General features: G+C 35.8%; 1 protein-coding gene across 5 annotated transcripts; it reads left to right on the top strand.

Moving 5' to 3' along the window:
• The first annotated feature begins 1969 nt into the window (after window positions 1-1969).
• Window positions 1970-19603, top strand: LOC114186008. Of its 5 annotated transcripts, none has more exons than XM_028074008.1 (7): window positions 1970-2078; window positions 2677-2975; window positions 3423-3617; window positions 16809-16898; window positions 17403-17461; window positions 19008-19158; window positions 19282-19603. In XM_028074008.1, exons 1-7 carry the CDS (start codon window positions 1997-1999, stop codon window positions 19363-19365), a joined length of 960 nt encoding a protein of 319 aa, XP_027929809.1. In that variant the 5' UTR covers window positions 1970-1996; the 3' UTR covers window positions 19366-19603. The 5 variants fall into 5 exon arrangements, with proteins under 5 accessions (XP_027929809.1, XP_027929817.1, XP_027929826.1 ...); XM_028074016.1 differs by having other exon boundaries at window positions 1989-2078; window positions 2631-2975; XM_028074025.1 differs by having other exon boundaries at window positions 2047-2155; window positions 2631-2975.
• The last annotated feature ends 1974 nt before the right edge of the window (window positions 19604-21577 follow it).

The following is a 21577-nucleotide window of genomic DNA, read 5'->3' as shown; positions in this document are numbered from 1 at the left end:
ATAAAACAACTAAGGATAAAAATGGAATTCTAGAAAATGATGGGTTTGTATGTAGAAATTGACAAAGTGCAACAAGAAATTGCATAAAACAAAATATTCTCCCTTGGTAATACCAATTTGTTCTTTCTACCTTGTCATTAAAAGGGAGATGCTTCTTCCTACACCACCATAGTTTCTTCATGCACCTCCATTGGTCAAGTGAAAAGAACATGCTGCCTCTATCTTCCTCCTCCTTCATGTGCACTTCTTCTCCTCTTTCTGCCCATTCTTTTTATCTCCTTTCTTCCCACCATCTTCTTCTTCCCTCCCTAGTAACTCCCTCACTCAACGCACAACCCTTTTCACCTTTTTCCTCTTCACGTACAACCCTCTCCCTCACTCCACACATAGTCCCTTCCCCTACCCGACACATAATCCCCTCCTCAACTTCATGCACAAACAACCCTTTGTCCCCTCTCTTACTCCACACACAACCCCTTCCCTCACTCCATGGATAATTGTGCATCGTCTTCCCCTCCATGCACAACCACCTCTCTCATTCCACACACAACCACCTCCCACACTCCATGCATAATGATGAGCTTCTAACCCCTATCAAAGATGGAGGAAGGAGTTTATGGAGAATAAGCATGATTAGGAAGGATGTTTCTTCACCTTTTTTCTATTATTAGTTTGTTTTAAATAAATTCTAGTCTCATGTTGTTTCTTTTGTTTCTTAGGGTTACTAGCGACACCTTTCCTTTTGAGGTTGCCACCTTTTAGAAGAATGAAGGGCTTAGGAGGAGCCTAGCCCAAGGGAGTGTTCTTACCACACCCCTAATTTTATTAAGAAGACCTTTTTAGAAGTGGAAAAGGAGAGCATCTTATAAGTGAAAAAGAAAGCATCTTGGAGTGGGGCCACCATGCACACTTAAAAGGGAAAGAATGCACCTTTTTGATAATTTTGTAATGAGCGGAGAATATTCTCCTTCTCCCTCTTCATTAGGCTTTTGGAAAGATAATCTTTGATTTTGCTAGGGAAGTCTCTTACTTTATATTATTGTTAGTAATTCCCTCTTTTAACCTATTTAAGAGGACCTCCCTAACACTTATAAGGGGTTGAACATTTAAGAGTAAAGTTATTATGATTCAACCATTTTAGATTGAGTTGGGAGAGTACTCTTTGAGTGTTCTTGAGCTCCCTAAGTCTTGTCTTGAACCCAAGGTTCAAAGTAGTGGCATCACCACTCATCTTTGGGTTGGTCCATCTCCCAAAGTGTCGTGCTTTCTTCCTCATTCTTCCATCCCTTTCTCTTTTCATCTTTTGTTTCAATTTCCAACTTGTTATCTTTGTTTGTTATCTTCATTGCTTCTGCTACTTTATGATTATGTCCTATCATTTTGTTAATTTTATTTAGTTGTCTTGAATCCATCTTCTCTTATTTCTTATTGAGTCTCTTAAAGTGAACATTAACGTTTAGATAACTTGGTTATATTAATATCTAATGGAGATCTTCTTAATACTTTCTTAAAAAACAAAAGCACAAACATTTTGTCTAAAATCAACAAGAATAACTTATCACACAACCCCTTCTCCACTTTTCATCAATTTACTTTTTAAACATACATTCCAAATTATAAAGTCAAAATGCAAAATAAAAAAATGTATTTCGAATTGCACAATATTTGACATATTTTTTATTTTTGTATTTTGGATTTTTTTATTTTTGTATTTTGAATTGTAAAATTCGAAATACAAACTTTTATATTTCAAATTATATAATCCATTATATAAAAACAAAAAAACATCATAATTTATACAATTCAAAATGTAAAATAAGAAAAAATATTTCATATTGTACAGTAAGAATGTAAAACTTGTATTTTGGATTTTGAGATGTATTTTTATTTTATATTTTAGATTGTATGATGCAAAATACAAATTTTACTTTTGAAATTTTAAACTACGGGTTAACATTACGAGGTTTTTTTTTTTTTTAAACCTAGGAATTGAGAGATGGGAAAAGGGGGCACACGCAGCGAAACAAAGAACAAGGGAGGGGAGGAGCCTAGTCTACAAACGAGAGAACTCATAAAAGGTTAGGAAGGCGAAGGAGGTTTTTTTTTTTTTCTTTTTCCTTTTTTATCACCCTTAAGGCATCGAAAAGCTTGATAGGTAATTTTTCTTGAACATTAACTTTATCTTTACTGTGAGCATTCTGTCAAAGTCGATACACTACCGCACCCATCGTTGGAAAGAAAAGGGATTTGATGAGATTTTACGGCTCTGTACAGTGGTCGTGCATTACTACATTTGCAGGGAAGAACAGATGGAATTAGGTGCTTAGTCATGTATACGAATGTTGCTAATGTTTTGATACAAGGGGTCTTGAGATGACTTTTATTGGTCTTTCGTTTCAAGCACTTAATATTCAATGGGTATAAGTATATTACACCTGTTATGATAAAGCTTATTATACATGAATGGGAAAAGGAATAACAATTTGTCTTTTATTATGAATGAGCTCATGTGATGCAGTCCGGTTTAGTTTTTTTATTCTCTCATACGTGTTTCACAACAACAACCCCCCGGGCTAGTATCGGTTTATTTTTATATTTTTATTGATTTGAATTTTTTGTTGTTAATGTAGTGGACAGTTGCTGTGCTTCACTTTTCTGCCATGTCAATTGATTCAGGTTTCACTGCATCTGAAAAATATGAAAGAGTAGGACCTGATTACTTTGGGTATTACTCTTCTGAAATTGCAAATCTATTGTCGCAAGACGACGATGCATTTCCTGTTTCTGACAAAATCCCCGAGTTACCTAAAAGTAAATATGAAGAGGGAAGAAAAAAGAGTTTAATCAATCAGGGTGATAATTCTGGTCCGTTATATAGTAATGGTGTTGGAGCTGGGCTTTCAGACTTTACAAAGGACAGATTAAAATCCCTTCTCAGACAGAGTGTCATTTCTCTTTCATCTGAAGTTGATGAGGTACATTAAGCATCTTGAACCTTCTTTTTATTACTCGTTGTTGGAGCTGTGATGACTCTTTCATAAGATTTTTAATTTATGATCCTTCATATGAGAATCACATGATATTGATCAATCAGCGATATAGCTCAATTTGCACCAACCTCAGCATGTAAGATTGGTAATTTGGTACGCAATTTGTAAAGGTCAATCGTCATCTAGGCTACCTATTCTCCTTCCCTCGATTCTCTTCACCTCGAAATCCCAAATGACTACATAATACCGATGAAGGATTTAATTTGGGAAATTCTAACTGTGAACATTTGATTATTTCTATTCAATTTAATCTTATGGCTTCCATTTCAAAATTTATGCATGTGGTTTATCTACTTCAATTAGTACGTGCTTTGCTATCTTGAGGAAATCTATGATATCTAGAAATGTTCTGACTATTGAAATGAAAAGCAGATGGTAGAGCCTGTTTTTGCGGCATATCATTTGCAATCCAGGATAAAATGTAAATCAGACTCCTTGAATTGTAGAGTGATTGCATCTGATGATTTAGTGCAAGGTCCTAGTAAAAGGATAAAGGTGTCCTCATCTTCATCTTCAGCCAGGTTACTTCCACAAACTTCTAATGTCAATCCCCAACGTAGTACCAAGGTATAATTTTTATCAAGGATTTGATTTGATATGGTCTTTTGTTTTCTTTACCCCTTTAAAATTTTAAAATCTTAGTTTGATAAATGTTTGTGCTTACCATTGATAGAGACTCCTCTTCATTTCCTTTGTGTTTTTCCAATAAGCCTAAAGTTTTTTAATAATAAAAAAGATGACCGATTTATTGAGAATTGACCACTAAGCTTCACCATTTAACCTATTTAGGTTGATACTTCTAAGGAAATGGATTAATGAACGTAGAAGATAAGGTGATGAATTCACCCATGTTTTTGATTGTGAACAATGCATGGGTTGGTGAGTCAATAACTTACACAAGTACCTTTATGAAATTCAATAGTAGTTGATGTGGCAACCATGGTTTTAAGTTGCAATTATGTTATGGTTTTATGCGGCCAAACCATAGTCGGATGTGATTGTGGGTTCATTAATTAGAAGCACAAATACAACCAATAGGATGCTTCTTGCATGGCAAAACCAAATGTAGAAAATTGCATTGTTTTCTAATATAGGTCTATTGCGTGAAAGATAAGATAGTTCTCGGAGAATGTGTGTGGATGCTAGGATATAAGAAGGATAAGTTTATTAAGGTGGTTACAATATTAATTGGAGAGAGGGGTTATATATATTAAGGTGGTTACAATATTAATTGTTAGAATGAGTATTAAATTTGGGTAGAAAGTAGTTATGTTGTGTTGGAAACTACTACTTATTGTACCACCTTCAACAAGATGGAAGGCATGTGCTTTTTGAGCAAGCTGAACAATGGATATGAACTTATTTTCAGCTTTGTGCCTTATTGTGGTAGTCTGTGGGACCCAAGTTATTGGGTACTCCTAGATCTCTTAAGACTTGCAACTCTTTTGGGAAAAAAAGGTTCAGAATATTCTTTCAAATGATATTCAACGCCTTTATGACTTTGCAAATAGGCTTGCCTCTCTTAAACAAATTGTTAGAGATAGGGAGAATGATAGAATATGGAAGGTTTATTATAGAAGGAACAATAAATGAAAGTGATAGACAACGATAGAAAGCAATAAACCCAAAAACAGAACAAACAATTATAAGTAGTATGTATAAACTGTATATTATTGAATATGTGAAATGAACAAGCAAGGCTCAACACGTCTAGAGTCTATTACTCCTTCAAAGAGACAACTCTCCTACCCTATTCCATAACAAATTCTTTGTACCTCTCTCCCTCTTCTACCCTCTCAAATATATGCCTTCCCACTAATTTCAAATATCCCTACGTCACTACCTCCTAACTAATTAATATTCTCTAGATCTGTTTTCTTCTAGAATAAACCTTCCAGACTTTGGGCCTTACACTAACACCCCCACTATCTTTTTCTTGTTGTATCAGCCCATCCTCAAGCCCATCCTCAAATGTTCTAACAGAAGGGCTGTGTTGGTGGGAAAGTTCTTTGCAATGGTTAAATGAAGCGGTGTGTTAGTAGGAGTATATAAAGGGGTGTGTTAGTGGGAAAGTGTTTTGGTACGGTTTCGGTGGGGGGTGGGTCTATATATTCAAACCAATCTTATTCTTTGGGGAGGCAGTTGTTTTTAACTTAGTTGTAAACGAATGTTAACTTGTGTGAAAAGAGTTAGTTTCCTTTGTATTCTTTTTTGGTTTTTTTTTTTCTAGCAATTAAGATAGAATGAACATCAAACAGAATATGGATGTGTTGGCTTTTGTTTTTCTCGACTCTCTTTTATTCTCTTTTCTAGTATCCTATCACAAACCGATCATGACATGGCGTTCTTTATGAGTGAAGCTCAATCTGCGGTTAAAGAATTGAAGATGTTCTTGGATGTTGGGCCACAGGATGAAATCAAGAGAAACTAGACCAATACTACATGGTGATGATTTTCTATGGTCTACATCTCGACTTTGATCATACCAGAGATCAACTAATAGGTCACAAAGTTTGTTCCATGGAAACCTTGACCACACGACTCCTTCCAATTCCAACACTTAAACGTTGTTAGAATATAATCAGCGGTTACAGATTTCTAGGAAATCAACTGTTACATTCTTCTTATATTCCACACAAAATCTTTACTCCATTCTTCTTCGTGTCTTTGGTTGTACATGCTTTGTCCATGACCTTACTCCAGGTAAAGATAAACTTTTTGTTAAGTCTCTCAAATGTATTTTCCTTGGTTACTCACGCCTTCAGAAGGGCTATCGTTGTTTTTGTCCTCAACTTCAATGCTGTATAGTTTTAGTTGATGTCACCTTTTTCGAGACTACTCCCTTCTACCCTTCCACTATATTAGATGTCGATCTTACAATAGAATCTTTAGAAGTCTCGCTTGTTCCGGCTCAGGTAGTTGCTTCTCCTCCACGTCCTTTGCTTCAATACCATAGACACCAACTCCAATTGTGACTCATTCTACTAATCCTTAAGCATCATCTCTTGCTCCAACCGCCCCTTCATCCATGTCTCCTGCACCTAAACTTCCTATTGCAATACGAAAAGGTACTCGTTCCTCTGGTAATCGTAACCCTCTCTATGCTTTTAGCATTAATTATGATTGTTTGTCTCTATCCTATTTCTCCGTTGTTTCTTCTTTGGATTCTGTATCTATTCCTAAGACTATAGATGAAGCCATGACTGATCCCGGTTGGTGTCAGGCAATGGTAGAGGAGATGGCAGCCTTACATTCTAATGACACTTGGGAACTTGTTCCTTTAACTCCTGGCAAGAAAACTGTTGGTTGTCGTTGGGTTTATATAGTGAAAATTGGACCTGATGGTCATATTGACCGGTTAAAAGCTCACTTGGTCACCAAAAGATACAAACAAATTTTGGATCTAGATTATGGGGACACCTTTTCCCCCGTGGCCAAAATAACTTATGTTCGTCTCTTTCTGGCTATAGTTGATATTCATCATTGGCCTCTTCACCAGCTAGATATTAAAAATGCATTCTTACATGGTGAATTACAAGAAGTTTGTATGGATCAATCCCCTGATTTTCTTGCTTCTGGCGATTCTCGTCTTAGGCATTGAAGTTGCTCAATCTGCTTTTGGAATTGTTATTAATCAATGTAAATATGCCCTAGACATTCTTACTGAAACTGCTATGCTTGATTGTCGTCCTTGTGATACTCCTATGGATCCTAATTTCAAGCTTCTTCCGGGTTAGAGGGAGCCATTGAAAGACCCGAAAAGATATTGTCGCCTGGTAGGCAGACTCAATTATCTCACCATTACCAGACCCGACCTCACTTTTGCGGTTAGTGTAGTAAGCCAATTTCTAAATGCTCCTTGTGATAGCCATTGGGATGCTGTAACACGTATTCTTCCATACATAAAAAATGCTCCAGGACAAGGATTATTGTACGAAGACAAAGGCAGTACCAAGATCACTTGTTTCTTTAATGCGGATTGGGCAGGATCACCATCAGATAGAAGATTCACTTCTGGGTATTGTGTTCTTATCGGAGGAAACCTTATCTTATGGAGAAGCAAGAAGCAAAATATAGTTGTCAGATGTAGTGCATAAGCATAATATCATGCCATGGCAGCAACTACTTGTGAGCTTACATGACTCAAACAACTACTACTACAACTAAAAATAGGGGACATCCATGAAACAAAGCTTATATGTGACAATCAAGCTGCACTTCACATTGCATCAAACCCGGTCTGCCATGAAAGAACCAAACACATTGAAATTGATTGTCACTTCATTAGAGAAATGTGCTCTTAGGAGAAATCACTAATTTTGTCGACTCTAGCAATTAGTTGGCTGAGGTATTCACCAAATCCCTTAGAGGCCCTCAAGTTGAGTACATTTGTAACAAGCTTGGTGCATATGACATATATGCTCCAGCTTGAGGGGGAGTGTTAGAAATTAATCAGTGGTTACAAATGTCTAGGAAATCAACTGTTACATAATCTCGTAAATCAGGGTGATTGATTCCATATTATTATGTGTCTTTATTGTAATTGATTATATTCAATAATATAAATACATATTGTGTGGTCTACATTATACACACAATACATTCAGAACATATACAATTCTATAAGTGTAAAGATGTTCATAAACTTGTGGAACCTTTTATTGTTTCCACATGTGGAAGAGGAGGAAGCAATGCTAGAGGAGGATGTGGTGGTCGGGGACGCCCTCAATGTACGTATTGTAAGAGAATGGGCCACGTTCAAAAAAATTGCTTCTCCTTGCACAACTTTCCTAACAAAAATACCAATGTCTCTAAAGCTGAAGTTGCTGACTCCAAATTCTTTTATGAAGAATACTAAGAGTGTCTAATGCTGAAGTCTAATAATTTGGCACAACCATTTGCAAATCCTAGATCATCAGCAACTTGCATCTCATAATCCTTGGAGAGTCGAAGTCCATGGATAATTGACTCAAGTGCTTTTGATCACATTTCCGGTAATACCTCTTTTTTTCTTATTCCCTTGTTTTCCAAAAATCCCTCATTTCATAACCTTAGCCAATGGCTCTAAAGTTTCTTTAAAAGGAGTTGGTCAAGTTTCCTTTTCTCCTTAGTTAAATCTAAAATCTGTCAGTTTTGTTATTACTTGCCCTTTCAATCTAATTTCATTAAGCTAATTAACTAAGTTTTTAAATTGTTCAATAACTTTTGATGCCAATTCCTTTGTTATACAAAAGTATGGTACGGGATGACTAATTAGAGAAGGACATAAATCTAGAGGTTTATACTATTTTTGATCTAGTCCACATATGTCCTGTTTTTTATCTCCAAATCCTAAACTCTTAGATGATCGGTTGGGTCATCCCCATTTGTCAAAATCAAAAAAATGGTCCCTTAGCTTAGTTTTTAGGCTTTAGAATGTGAGTCATGTCAACTAGGCAAACATGTTAGATCTTTTCCTAAAAGGTCTAAATCAAGATGTAATTCTAGTTTTTCTCTTATTCATTTTGATATTTTGGGACAAAGTCATGTCTCATCTTTTGATTTTAAATATTTTGTCACGTTCATTGATGATGTATTTAGGTTTGTCTTATGAAAGAACACTATAAACATTTGTCTATCTTTACATACTTTTCGAATGAAATAAAAAATCAATTTGGTTAAGTAATTAAGATTTTAAGAAGTGACAATGCCAATGAGTACTTTTCCTCTAACTTCTCTACAATTTTAAGTTCATATGGCATATTACATTAATCTACTTGTCCTCACACATCATAGCAAAATGGTATTGCAGAAAGAAAAGATAGACACTTGGTTGAGATTGTTCATACCCTATTTCTTAGTGTCAATATATCGGTCCATCGTTGGAGTGATGTTATCCTAACTGCTTGTTTTCTAGGGTGCCATCCTTTCTCTCAATAACAAGGTTCCTTATTCCATTCTTTTTCCAAATGATCCTCTTCATGTTTCTCATTGTGTATGTTTTGTTTAGGATTTGTCTATAGGGTTAGATAAACTTTCTGTCCGTGCTGTCAAATCTACCTTCTTGGGCCATTCTCGACTTCAAAAAAGGTATTGATGTTACTCTCTTGAAATTAAGAAATACTAGATGTCCGCTAGTGTATTTGGATGTGTATGTTTTGTTCATTATTTGTCTCAAGGGTTAGATAAACTTTGATAAACTTTCTGTTCGTGCTGTCAAATCTATCTTCATAGGCCATTTTTGGCTTCAAAAAGTCCGCTAGTGTCCCTTTTTTTGAACAGACTCCTTACTTCTCTTTGACTATTCAAGATGTTCATTCCATTCAAAAATGTCCTTCCTATACCATTAGTTGAGTCCACTTTCCAAGTGCTTTTGCCACTCCCAATCTTGGTGAAAATCCTCTTGAACCACCATAATTTTCTCTTAACCTACCAATGCAAGACCCAAATGACTAGTCCAGTTCCCTAAATGAATCCTATACATCAAGTTCTTCTTTATCGTCTTTCAATAACACGACTCGTAGTGAGGATGATTTTGGTCGACCCATTGCACTTTAAAAAGGTACTCATTCTTCTCGAAATGCACATCTTATTTATAATTTTCTTAGTTATCATAGGTTGCCATAGTTTGCCTAACAATGTAACTCAGTGATTGAGATTTATGCTTGGATTTCTTGAAACAAGCCAAGCACAGAGTTCCACATATGAAGCTCTTTAACCCTCTCACAAAAACTTGTCCATTTGTTTTTGGCTTACAACACCACTACCACACACACATCAATGAAACACCCTCGCTAAACGCCTCAACCATGAAACTTGACAACTTAATGCATAGAACAACATCTACTACTCACAAACCCCTATTGTCTAACCAATGTTAATGCACATATCATCTACTCTATGCACTTTGCACCTTTCGTCTAACACAACAATAACACCCTCGTCTACCCTTAACAAAACACGACCTTGTCCATGCCAGTGGAAGTACACATATCATCGACTATGTATATTTGTACTCAACGTCTACCATGAGCTCATCTACTCTACTCTCTGCTCTTCCCATGGTGATATATAACCATTTCTCCTAGGCATGCCTCTCCTTCTACACTTAGTATTTTCGTCCTTGAAAGTGTAACTACTTAGGAAAACAATTAAGAGTACACCCTTATTGCATCTTCTTCTAGTTCTCACTTGCAATCCTTTATCCCTTCATTCCTTAACGCCTTTCACATATACTAAACTACTTCGTCTAATAATCTACCCCATGACTATCCTATCTCCCACAGATACTTCCTTTCTTCTTGTACATTGTTTAATTGTTGCAGCTTTCTTCTAACTCTTTGATGTTCTACTTTTTCCCTCTAAAGGCTTCACCACATGGTGATGAAGGATTGAGTTGGTTCATTTTATATTTTTGGAATATGGTGATGAGTTATTTAAGAAAACCTAGAAAAGATCTCCACTGGACATTAAGATAGCAAGTTATCTATATGTGAAGGTTCACTTCTAAAGGTTCTAGAGAAAGATAGAGATGAATTGATTCAAGATTCAAATGGAAAACAACACATATAAACCGAATAGAAGTAAAAGGAAAGAACAATAAAATTGAAGATATAGAAGATGGTAATGGAGATGAAGCACGCCACTCTTAGAGGGGCCATATGGCTAGCCAACACCAGAGATGAGTGATTGGTGTCGCCACTTGCATAGCAAGATAAGGCTAGTGATATCTCCACTCCATGGAGGAAGCTCATGGTTTTGTGGTTGCACAACAAGTGTATAATACTGAAATTTATCAACCCTTTTACATGTTCAAGAGCACCTAAGCTCCACATCATCCATGCTATCCAATAGTGTTGCACCACCTATCCATGCTTCCTTAAGCTTAATTAAACTACAAAAACAACTAAACATAGATTAGCATGTTGACTTAAGTTAAGTCAACTTTGGTCAAACCTACTCAAAGGTCAATAAGTCAACTAAAGTAGGACTCATGCTATGTTTCATCTACCAGTTTTCCAACAATTCATGCATTTTTTTTTGAATTTCCTACGCCTCTTCGGGACTAGCCCTATAGGCTGGCCTATTTGGCAAAGATGAACCTTGTATAAAATCAATTTGGGCCTTTATGCTTCTTAGGGGTGGAAGCCCTTTTGGAGGCTTTTGAAAAACATCTTTGAATTCATCTAAGACTAAAGACAAGTCTTGAGGACATATAGAGTGAGGCTTTTGGAAGGAGGGGGAGGACTCACTAGGATAAGCTATAAGGACTTGTTTTTGGGCAAACATTACTTTTTTTATCCCTTTGAGGGAGATCATGCTCTTCTTGGCCTCTTTGCCATTCCCTTGCACCTTCCTTTGCGCCTTCTCCTCCTTTCTTTTCTTTAGCATTTGCATTTGATCCTCATTGACTTCCTTGGGAGAAAGAGGTAAAAGTGTAATCTTCTTGCCTTGGAAGCTGAAAGAAAATTTGTTGGCATGGCCATCATGAAAAACCTTTTTATCAAATTGCCATGACCTACCTAGTAGAATATGAGTTACTTCCATAGACACTAAGTCACACAAAACCTCATCTTTGTAATTCCTAATGGAGAAGTTGATGATGACTTGCTTGTCAACCTTGATATCTCCTTTCTCACTAAGCCAAGATAGCTTATAAGGCTTGGCATGAGGGATGGTTTTCAAGCCAAGCTTGTCCACAACCCTTGTGCTAGCCACATTTACACAACTTCCACTATCAATTATGAGGGAGCAAATTTTGTTGTTGATTAGGCACCTTGAGTGAAAAATGTTTTCCCTTTGAGATTCTAGTTCCTTTGGGACTTGGCCCAACATGCACCTAACCATCAATAAACCTCCTTCATTAGGTTTGATTCATCATCATTTAAAGAGGAGGAAGAAGTGTGTGAGGAAGTGCTTTTGGGGATGAGGGGAAAGAATGTTCACTTTCAACCTCTCCTTTAGGATTCAAGATCATGTTCCTTTTTGTTGGCAATTTGAAGCAACGTGACCATACCCCAAACATTTAAAACTTTTGATGGAATTAGAACCTTGAGAAGAGTTTGGATTATCACGGGGAACTCTAGTCGAATTAGTCCTAGGTGGGTGGTCCTGGAGATTTTTGGAGGGTGTTCTTTCATCTTTTCTTTTTTTACCTTTCCAAGTTTTTGAGTAGTATTTATTACAAGAAGTATTCCTCTTGGCCTTTTGTTTCTTTTTCAATTGGCTTTCAACTTTTAAGGCCAAGTGCAAAATTTTATCAAGTGTGGAATACTAATATAACTCTACTACATCTTGAATTTCTCTTTTAAGACTATTCACAAACCTAGCTACCTTTTCTTCTTCACTTTCAAATTGGAGTCCTACTTTTAGAAGCTTGAACTCCATTAGCTTATAATATTCATCCACACACATAGACTCTTGTTAAAGTCTTTGGAGCTTCAAAAGAGTCTTCCTCCTATAGTAGCGATAAATTTAGCGTGCATTAAATGTTTAATGTCCCTCTAAGAAGCCGCAAGTGTCTCTTGGTTAATATTGTTCATACACATTTGATGTCACCAAGTCATGGCGTAATCCTCAAATTCTAGCACTACTAAATCTACTTGTTCTGGGCCACTAACTACATGAATGTTGAATATTTGATCTAGTTTTTCTCCCATTCAATGTAGAGGTTGGGGTCATTCTCTTCTTTGAACTTGGGTATCTTGATGGGACGTGGTTATCTTTGTGGGAGAGAGTTGTGCCTTCTTCCTCCATCAAACCCTTGCCTCCTTCTCCTTTCACCATCATAATCTCACTTTGCCCTCTATCCGCTCTTAATTGGTCAAACGTTTCCCTCTTACCAATCTCCATTCCTCGGAGGATGTGAGCAAGGGTAGTTTGATCATGTTGTTGTGCCATCGGGGTAACTATTACAGGGGAGTATGGTGGAATCGACTCCTCCTCTTCCTCTTCCACAATTGGATCCAAGTTCATCTTCTCCTACACAAAACTCAACAAAAAACCAAGACAAAAATAGGCAATTAGTGGTGAAAGTGCAGCAAAACCCGAGACCAAAATGTGTTAAAAAAAATCACCCAAGTGTTTAGATCACACTCCCAAAGTAACAAGGTAAGGACAACACTCAAGGTCCACCAAAGGAGTGAAGAAAAAACCTCAAAAACTTTTCAAAACCTTTCAAATGCATGTCAAGTGGCTCGGCCACAACACCCAAAGAGTTTCGAGAAAGGAAAACTACTAAGACAAAACAAAGAACACCTAGTGACAAGCAAGTAAAGCACAAAAATAAGGAAAGATAAACTCTAAAGAGAGAAAATATGTGACAAAACTTTTAATAAGACTAACACAAGAAAAGCACAGTATAAAGACTCTATGGAAAATACTTGAACATGCATAACCTAGTCTCAAGTCATGCATACACCAAGAAAGATAATTACCAGGTTAAAGAATGGAACTAATTTGCCAATATCACCCAACACTCAAATATGAAAACTAGTAGCATAACACCTAGTGATTTTTGCAAATTTGGTTCAGCAAGGAGCAATATTGCTCTTGGCCAAATGGTAAAAAGTGCAGAAAAAATTTTATTCTTTCAAAACTAGTTTCACAAGATGATGGGAAAGTGTTTTTAGGTGGCTTGGACATTTAGTTCCTCAAAGTTTATGGCAAAATCATTTCCATGGAGCATACATCCACCAAGATATATAGTTCATGCAATTTTCAAATACTTTAGGAAACAATAACAAGAAAACTTCAAGTAGGCATATGACAAAGGACTAAAAACAAGGCCAAACACATTTAAAGACACTTTTTAACATGTGAGACAAAATTTTGGCATGGTAACACCAAAGATAGCTCTCGGCCAAACACAAAAGAGGCACCAAATATTTCATGTTCTCACTTCACCAAGGGACATACATCAATAATATGGGATTCTAGATACTTAAACCTCTTGTGAAGTGGAAAAATTTGTGCACACCACTTGAAACACCAAGAAAGCCGAGAGGTCCACCAAGCACAAAATACAAGAAAACAATGGTTAGCACATAAAAAGCTCCATATTCAAAATAACCTAGGCTCTAGATACCAAATGATGAAGGATTGAGTTGGTTTATTTTATATTTTTGGAATATGGTGATGAGTTATTTAAGAAAACCTAGAGAAGATCCCCATTGGACATTAAGATAGCAAGCTATTTAGATGTGAAGGTTCACTTCTAAAAGTTCTAGAGAAAGATAGAGATGAATTGATTCAAGATTCAAATGGAAACAACACATATAAACCAAATAGAAGTAAAAGGAAAGAACAATAAAATGGAAGATATAAAAGATGGTAATGCAGATGAAGCATGTCACTCTTAGAGGGTCCATAAGGCTAACTAACTCTAGAGATGAGTGATTGATGCCGCCACTTGCATAGCAAGATAAGGCTAAGTGAAATCTCCACTCCATGGAGGAAGCTCACGGTTTTGTGGTTGAACAACAAGTGTATAATACTCAAATTTATGAATAACCCTAATTCTAGAAGCATCTTCTAAAGTAGCACAAACTTGAATGGTGGTGGGAAACCCTAAAGGGATTTTGGGCAAAGCTCACCGTGTGAGACAAGGTGCCTTCTAGTAATGCTAAAAGGAGCTTTAAGACAAAGGAGACAAAATATACAAGCTCCTTTTGCTTTATGCTCTATGCTTTTTGCTTTCTTCTCTCCTCCACCTAAGCTCCACATCATCCATGCTCTCCAATAGTGTTGCACCACCTATCCATGCTTCCCTAAGCTTAATTAACCTACAAAAACAACTAAACATGGATTAGCATGTTGGCTTAAGTCAAGTCAACACTAGTTTACAAGTAAAACCTAGTTAAAGGTCAACAATCAACTAAGGTTGGTCAACTAAGTCAACTTTAGGAACATCACAACAATGAAATACAAAAGAAGATAATGATGAAGGACTAGATGTCTCCCCTCTAGACATGCTCCTTGTGACTCTTATGGGGAGAACTCTTCCATGGCACATTGTGTGGTCAAGCCTTCATCACTGAGCCATTTCTCTCTTTGTTACAGATCATGAAAAGGAATCCCTCAAATCCTTATACATCTTAATCATGCTTGTGTGCTTCCAAAAACGATTCTTGAATTTTGTTTCTACTCAAACACTTGTCACTAAATTGGCCGGCCTCGATTGTTACTTCAACATCATCATTTCCTTCATCTTTTCTTTCCTCAAATTGCGTTCTCCCTACATGATCATACACTCATCAAATTTTTTATAACATTTGTGAATCCGAAACTACACTCCATTTAACTTAATCCATCATTTTTTAATTCTTAGTAAGGGTCATTTGTTCTTAATTTATAAACTCGTTCATCTACACAGTCTTCGCACACACACCTCTAACCTATATTCTTCTCCTTTATCATCAACGGTGGCCATCTCAAAGACACATTTAATTCCATAATTTGCTTTTCTATTTAGCATTTTTACTCTACTAAATCAATTGAAGTCTTCCATGTAACACTATTGACCTTGGCCTCCATTCCAGGCACGAAGTCAATAAAGAACTTTTAGATTTAGAAATATTGGTTGTCTTGTGAGGAAAGGAAAGCCATCTAATGAGTTACAATTCTCTTAAGTGTGACCCATTCTTTTACAATATGTGCATTGTGGACAACCTATACCACCGTGCCCTTGTCTAGTGCCATGACTTCCTCTTCCATGAGAAGAAACCATGGCAGAAGACTCTTTATGTTATCAAGTTCAATTTTATTAAAAACTCAGTCATGGTGGCGTTATGGTATAAATCAGTGGCAGTTTTGCAACTTGCTGCCCCAACAAGGCCATGGCACTCACTTTTTGGATAATGACTGGTGGGCGTGAAATGGTTATGGCAGAAAAGGTGGGGTAGGGTTGTGGAGAAGAAATAGGGAAAGAAACCCTACTCATGAGGGGCAGCGACACAAGGAGGAGAAACCCTACTCATGAGGAGCAACGACACCACTGGTCGTCACCACTCATTCACAGTTGCTCGCATCGTGGCCAATTGCCGCATAATAATAATAATAGTAATAATTTTCTTACTATTATTTGAATTTGTAAACATAATATCATTACTTTTGGATTACAAATATGTTTTTGTATTGTTTTAAAATGTATATATTATCTTTCTCTTGATTGAAATTTCCTCCTTAACCTGTTATGATTTTTGTTATAATTTTATAAAGGATTTTTGGTGTATTCGATATTTTACATTATTCGATATCAATACCTCTATTCAAGTTTTCCATACATGGGACTTCTTGACGAGTTAGAATTTGATCTCTAACATGATCAAATTCTAGATTCGTTGCTTAAAGAGTCATTACCACATAAGTGTATGGAAGTGTGACCACTGGGGTTGGATTGCACTTCTTGAAGGTGCCTCATACTTAGGTGTTGGAAGACGGAACTCCAGTGGACGATTACAGACGCTGATGGATGACAGATTATTTGGACAAAGACAATGAGAATTACTTTGATATAGACTAGTTGAGCGGGATTGACAGGCTCTGATACATACTTGAGAAAAATATAGTGGAGTTAGAGTGAATTGATGGGAGTATATATTCCTCTCTTTTAGGGTTTCATATTTATAATAGCTTGGGATACATCAGATATGGTGAATAGAAGAGAATTCTGGAGGACATTTTTAGGAACTAGGTCCAGCACAAAGCACACAACATATAATAATGAATTCTATTAAAGATTATTTATTCTAACATATCCATTTCTTTTTGAATATTTAGATTAGTGATGATGTTCAATTCCTACTTGAGAATGATAGTGCGGAGGTTGCGGAGATGGTGAAGAGACATTCCAGTGAACTCTCTAAAACAGTAATTTTTCTCGAACTTCTGTGTTTCCAAAGTTGCTATTATCATCATCATCTTTAAGTTGTGTTTGGTATTTTTGCATTCCTAGAAATCACGTTTCTTACTAAAAATGTGTTTGGGGAATCATATTACCTAGGAATTATATATTCTGTGAATTATGTTTATTGGGAATGCGATAAATATGTTCGACATACTTACAAAAAAAATCCCTTTCCTGAGATCTTGGATTTCTACTCTTTCACGAGGAAGTTTTAGTGAGAAGATTAATTTAAAAAAAAATTCCAACTAGTGCTGGATTCTTGTAAAAAAAATTTAAAATTATCACACCAAAAATAGGAAGGTAACATACTTTAACCGAAGATTTATGGGAAATATAAAAGAATCCATTTTCCAATCACCGCCTGTATGTTTGTATAATTATCAAAATCATAGTAACTATGATACAGAAGCATTTGTTGTACATTATATAATATGTTTATCTAACTGGTGTTTAATGTTTACTCTTAGCTAGGGTATATGGAAGAAAAACTTGAGTTCCTTCTGGATACTATAATGCTCAAGTGCAGGTATTTTGTAATTACTGTTATACGGATATTTATAGGAATAGTAACTGCTTGTTGCATACTTATTGGTTTATGTATTTTGATATACAGATTTAGATCAAATGGCACGAATATAACAAGACAACAGATTTTAGGCCATTGGTGGATTTTATTTCATCTCTGTTTAGCAAATATATTGCTTTATTCCTTTATAATGTCTTTGTTATGACAAGATATTATTCTGTTTATTGTATTGATTCCTTTTTCTCAATATAAATAAAGTATTCGTACTGTCTCATAAATATAGTTTAAATCAGTATTTCTCTCTTCCTTGGATTTTAACATAGTATCCAGAGGCTTTTTCAAAGTCGTGTTGGCTTGATAGTCTCACTGTCTCCGGAGGTGTTACTTTATTTTTTCTTTGCAAACTTTTCTCCCAGGTTCGCTTTCCAGTGCCGCCTCTGGTAAGTTTTCAGCTGACATTCCAGTGACCACCGTTTTCTCTAATGAACACAGGGTTTGAAATGCACCACCCATCCACGTGCCTTGACACGCGACTTTTCTTCCACAGCAGCCACATGTCTAATTGGCACAACAATGCTCACCAACCTTCGCCCACAAAGAGGGTTATTTATATTAAGAAATAACATAACACAAGACTTTTTTTTTTTTATTTTTTTTTTTATTTTTTTTTATATTAAGCAATAGCCATATCCTTGCATTGATTTAACTCTTTCACACCCCAGCCAACTAATTAGTATCCAAACTGTATTAACTAACTCCCCGTTTGACTGAAACTCCGTATCAAGCGACTCAATTTTGTGGGGCTAAAGAGAGTTTTTCCCTCTTCTGATATTTTTTGTCCAAAGAATATTCTTCAAATTGGTTGTGGGCTTCCTCTTCATCTAATACTATATATTAGACTCGTCTTCATCTTTCAGAATTCTCTCCCCCTGAAGTAGGAACTGACAAAGATTCACTTGGTTTCGTGAAAAGTGACACCCGTAGAGACCAATGTTAGACTACTTCGAAAATTATAAAACTTGCACCTCTTATACACATTTGTTTGCCCTAAGATCGAACTTACATGGTGATGACTATAAGAATGAGCAATGCAATATACACAAATCTTCATGACATGGTGAACTTGACATGGGCAGGGGTTGCTCCCACGTTTATACATGATCTTGACCATGGCAGTTGTTGATATCTCTTAACATTTTCCATGCTAATGAATCTATAGAAACATGGTTTACGACAGATTGAGTCACACTCTGATGGGATTGCTAATACTTTGTCATATTCACAATTCTAGAGTTAAATTATCGAGTTTGAATTACTTGATGAAAAATGCCCCCCAAAAAAAATACAAAATTTATATTTCTGGTCATTTGTTTTTCATTTTTATTGTACTCAATCTTTTTGTTTTGTTTTCATTACAAAATCAGACATGATTTGGTGGTTCAAGGGACCTCTAAAACCTTCTGCCTACTCTGTTATCCTTTTCTCCTTTGATGTTTAGTTTGCATCAGACATTCTTACACAACCATATTTTCACTCCTATATACAGGTCCATGACCCTTGCTGAGAAACAACAGCTACAGAGTTTAATTCAGAAGCTACCAGCAAGAAATCTTGTTCGTGTAGTGGAGTTACTTCGTCGAAATAGGCCAGCAGAAGAACAAAGTTGTGACGAAGTAATTGTTGATCTCGAAACAGAGGTAGTACTCTAATTGGGTGTATATAATGTAAAATTTATTATTATTCTCTTATCTGCATACTATGTTTTATGATTACAGACTTAATCAGCATTATAAGATGTTCAACCTGTTGATTTGCTGCAGGATAATGCTTCACTGTGGAGACTGTATTACTATGTTGAAGCTGTTGACAAAGCCAAAAGTCTTTCTTGTAGCCTAGTCGACTAGTTTTGTAAATGCTTTTGAAAGCCTTAGCCTTATTGGTAGTTCCTCATAACTCATTCTGATCTCGTAATTCCAGAGTATACAGATTTTTAAACTCTTGTCTCAGTTTCGGCATAGGGATACTTTAGTCTATTACTGGGACATAATGAAATTTATAGGATTTAGTGTTTTTTCCCTGACTTGACGTGTCTAAGGATCGTCCCAGATTGTTATAGCAAAAGATGAACTGTTTCTTCTTGAACCAACCTTTTTCTTCCTGCACCCCCATAAAATCCATAAACCCTAAATTACTCTTCACTAAAATTATAATAAAAAGGTAAAAATTACCTCTGCACCACAATCCAAAAAGGTAAAAATTACCTCTTTACCTTCTAGAATATATTAAAAAACAAATTACGAACTATGCAATCTGGACGGCTGGAATACACACATTAGAGAAGATCTTTTTGATCCGGAAAAATTTTTTGGATTATGAATTTTGAAATGTAATTTTTTTAGATACGGTTTAGACTGTAATTCAGAATGCTTTTCAAAAAATCTTTTCCGGATTGGTGAATCCAGAACTTTGTTTTCTATGATGATCTTTTTAATTCGGAAGTGTTTTATAATCCGAAACCATTGGCCATTAACAGTGGAGGCTCTCCTCATAGCGTTTCCTCCATCACTCACTTAATGTGTGAGGTGGATTTTATTAAAAAGGATTGGAGCAAGGGGAATTTATTTTGAGGGTGGAAGAGCGAAGATAGATGTGTCGAGATATAGATGAAGGTGTGGAATTTATTTTAAGGGTGGAAGAGTGGAGATGAAAATGAAGGTGTTGAATATATTTTGAGGGTGGAAGAATGGAGATGGAGATGAAGGTGTTAAAATTTATTTTTAGGGTGGAAGGGTGGAGATGAAGATGAAGGTACGAAATTTATTTAGAGTGGGAGAGTGGAGATGCCCCGGAGGTGAGGGGGATGAACATTAAAGAGGTGCAAAAATATTTTAAATTTTTATCATAATTATAATTTTAATGAGAGTGATTTAGGATTTATGAATATTATGAGGGTGCAGGAAGGAAAAAAGGGTGGTACACGAGGAAACATTCCAAAAGGTGATGCGAGATATCCTAGACAAGAATGATAATTTTTGACCGGATATGTAAAAATGGGTTGAAACTCGCGAGTCAATTTGGCTTACCACGGGTTGGGTTGAAATTTATTCACAAATTTCAGTACGGGTTGATTTTTGACCCGACTCATCTATAACTTGGCTCATGCAGGTTGAACCCATGGTGAGCCGGGTTGGTTTACCAACCCACAAATAAAGGGTCACAAATATTTTTTATTGAGTTGAGCTTTGCATTTGATCATGTTAGATTGTTTTTTCTAACCAACACATAGATAATTTGTATTTTTGTGATTTTGGTTTGTATTTGGATTATATTAAAGTTTATTTAGATTTTAATTAGAATTATAATTTAGTTTTAACTGAAAAAACAATTGTATTTTTTTTAATTAAGTGAACCTGTGAGTCAACCCGTTTAGCCCACCAACTTGTGGTGGGCCGAACCAGGTTCAAATTTTTTGGCTCGCTATCCGAATATAACCAAGTTCTTTATGTTTTCTAATTTCCATTTGCTCTCTCCTTTAATTCTTAATGCTATCCGAATTTAAAAATAATCTATATCATAACAAAATGAAATTATTATAAGAGTTCAAGAAAAAGGAGATTAAGAGGAGTTTATAAATTACTTCAAAGGCTATGGAAGAAGAAAATTCACAAAATGTTAGAAAAACTATTACAATTTTTTTTTTATATTTCTTGTAACATTTTTGTAAATAAGAATGTTGAAAATATACTTTCTTTCTTGAGAGTAAAAATTCTTAGTTTCAACACAAGGTTAATTCTACGAAGTAAAAAAATAGTTTTTTCATACTTTATGTATTTGTTCTTAATAGGCCCAAATATATCCTAAAAAGATTTCACCAAAAGTATTTTTGAACACTTTATCTTTAATTTGAGATATTCTCCTTCAACTACCAAGTTGTACAATATGTATCTGGTGAAGGTGCCTCCAACATTCAAGTGGAAGTGGTTTTTGTAGAGACACTTTGACACCCAAGTTAGGTATGTGTGTAAAATAAATGCCAAAATAAATACATAATAATTATTTCGCGAATAATGATATTTATAACAGTTTCATGAGCCTTTACTTGGTTGGGCTTAAGTC

This window comes from Vigna unguiculata, chromosome 1 (assembly GCF_004118075.2).
Source record: "Vigna unguiculata cultivar IT97K-499-35 chromosome 1, ASM411807v1, whole genome shotgun sequence".
In the NCBI taxonomy this organism is placed as follows: Eukaryota; Viridiplantae; Streptophyta; class Magnoliopsida; order Fabales; family Fabaceae; genus Vigna; species Vigna unguiculata.
This window is presented reverse-complemented; position numbering and strand designations above follow the sequence as displayed.

What these genes read in the sequence shown, in the direction of transcription:
- LOC114186008 (XM_028074003.1), top strand. Translation starts at nt 2,374, where the DNA reads ATGACTTTTATTGGTCTTTCGTTTCAAGCACTTAATATTCAATGG. An exon ending in ATCCCCAACGTAGTACCAAG is followed by an intron (nt 3,618 to 16,808) that starts GTATAATTTTTA and finishes TTGAATATTTAG; the next exon opens with ATTAGTGATGATGTTCAATT. An exon ending in TTGTTGATCTCGAAACAGAG is followed by an intron (nt 19,159 to 19,281) that starts GTAGTACTCTAA and finishes GATTTGCTGCAG; the next exon opens with GATAATGCTTCACTGTGGAG.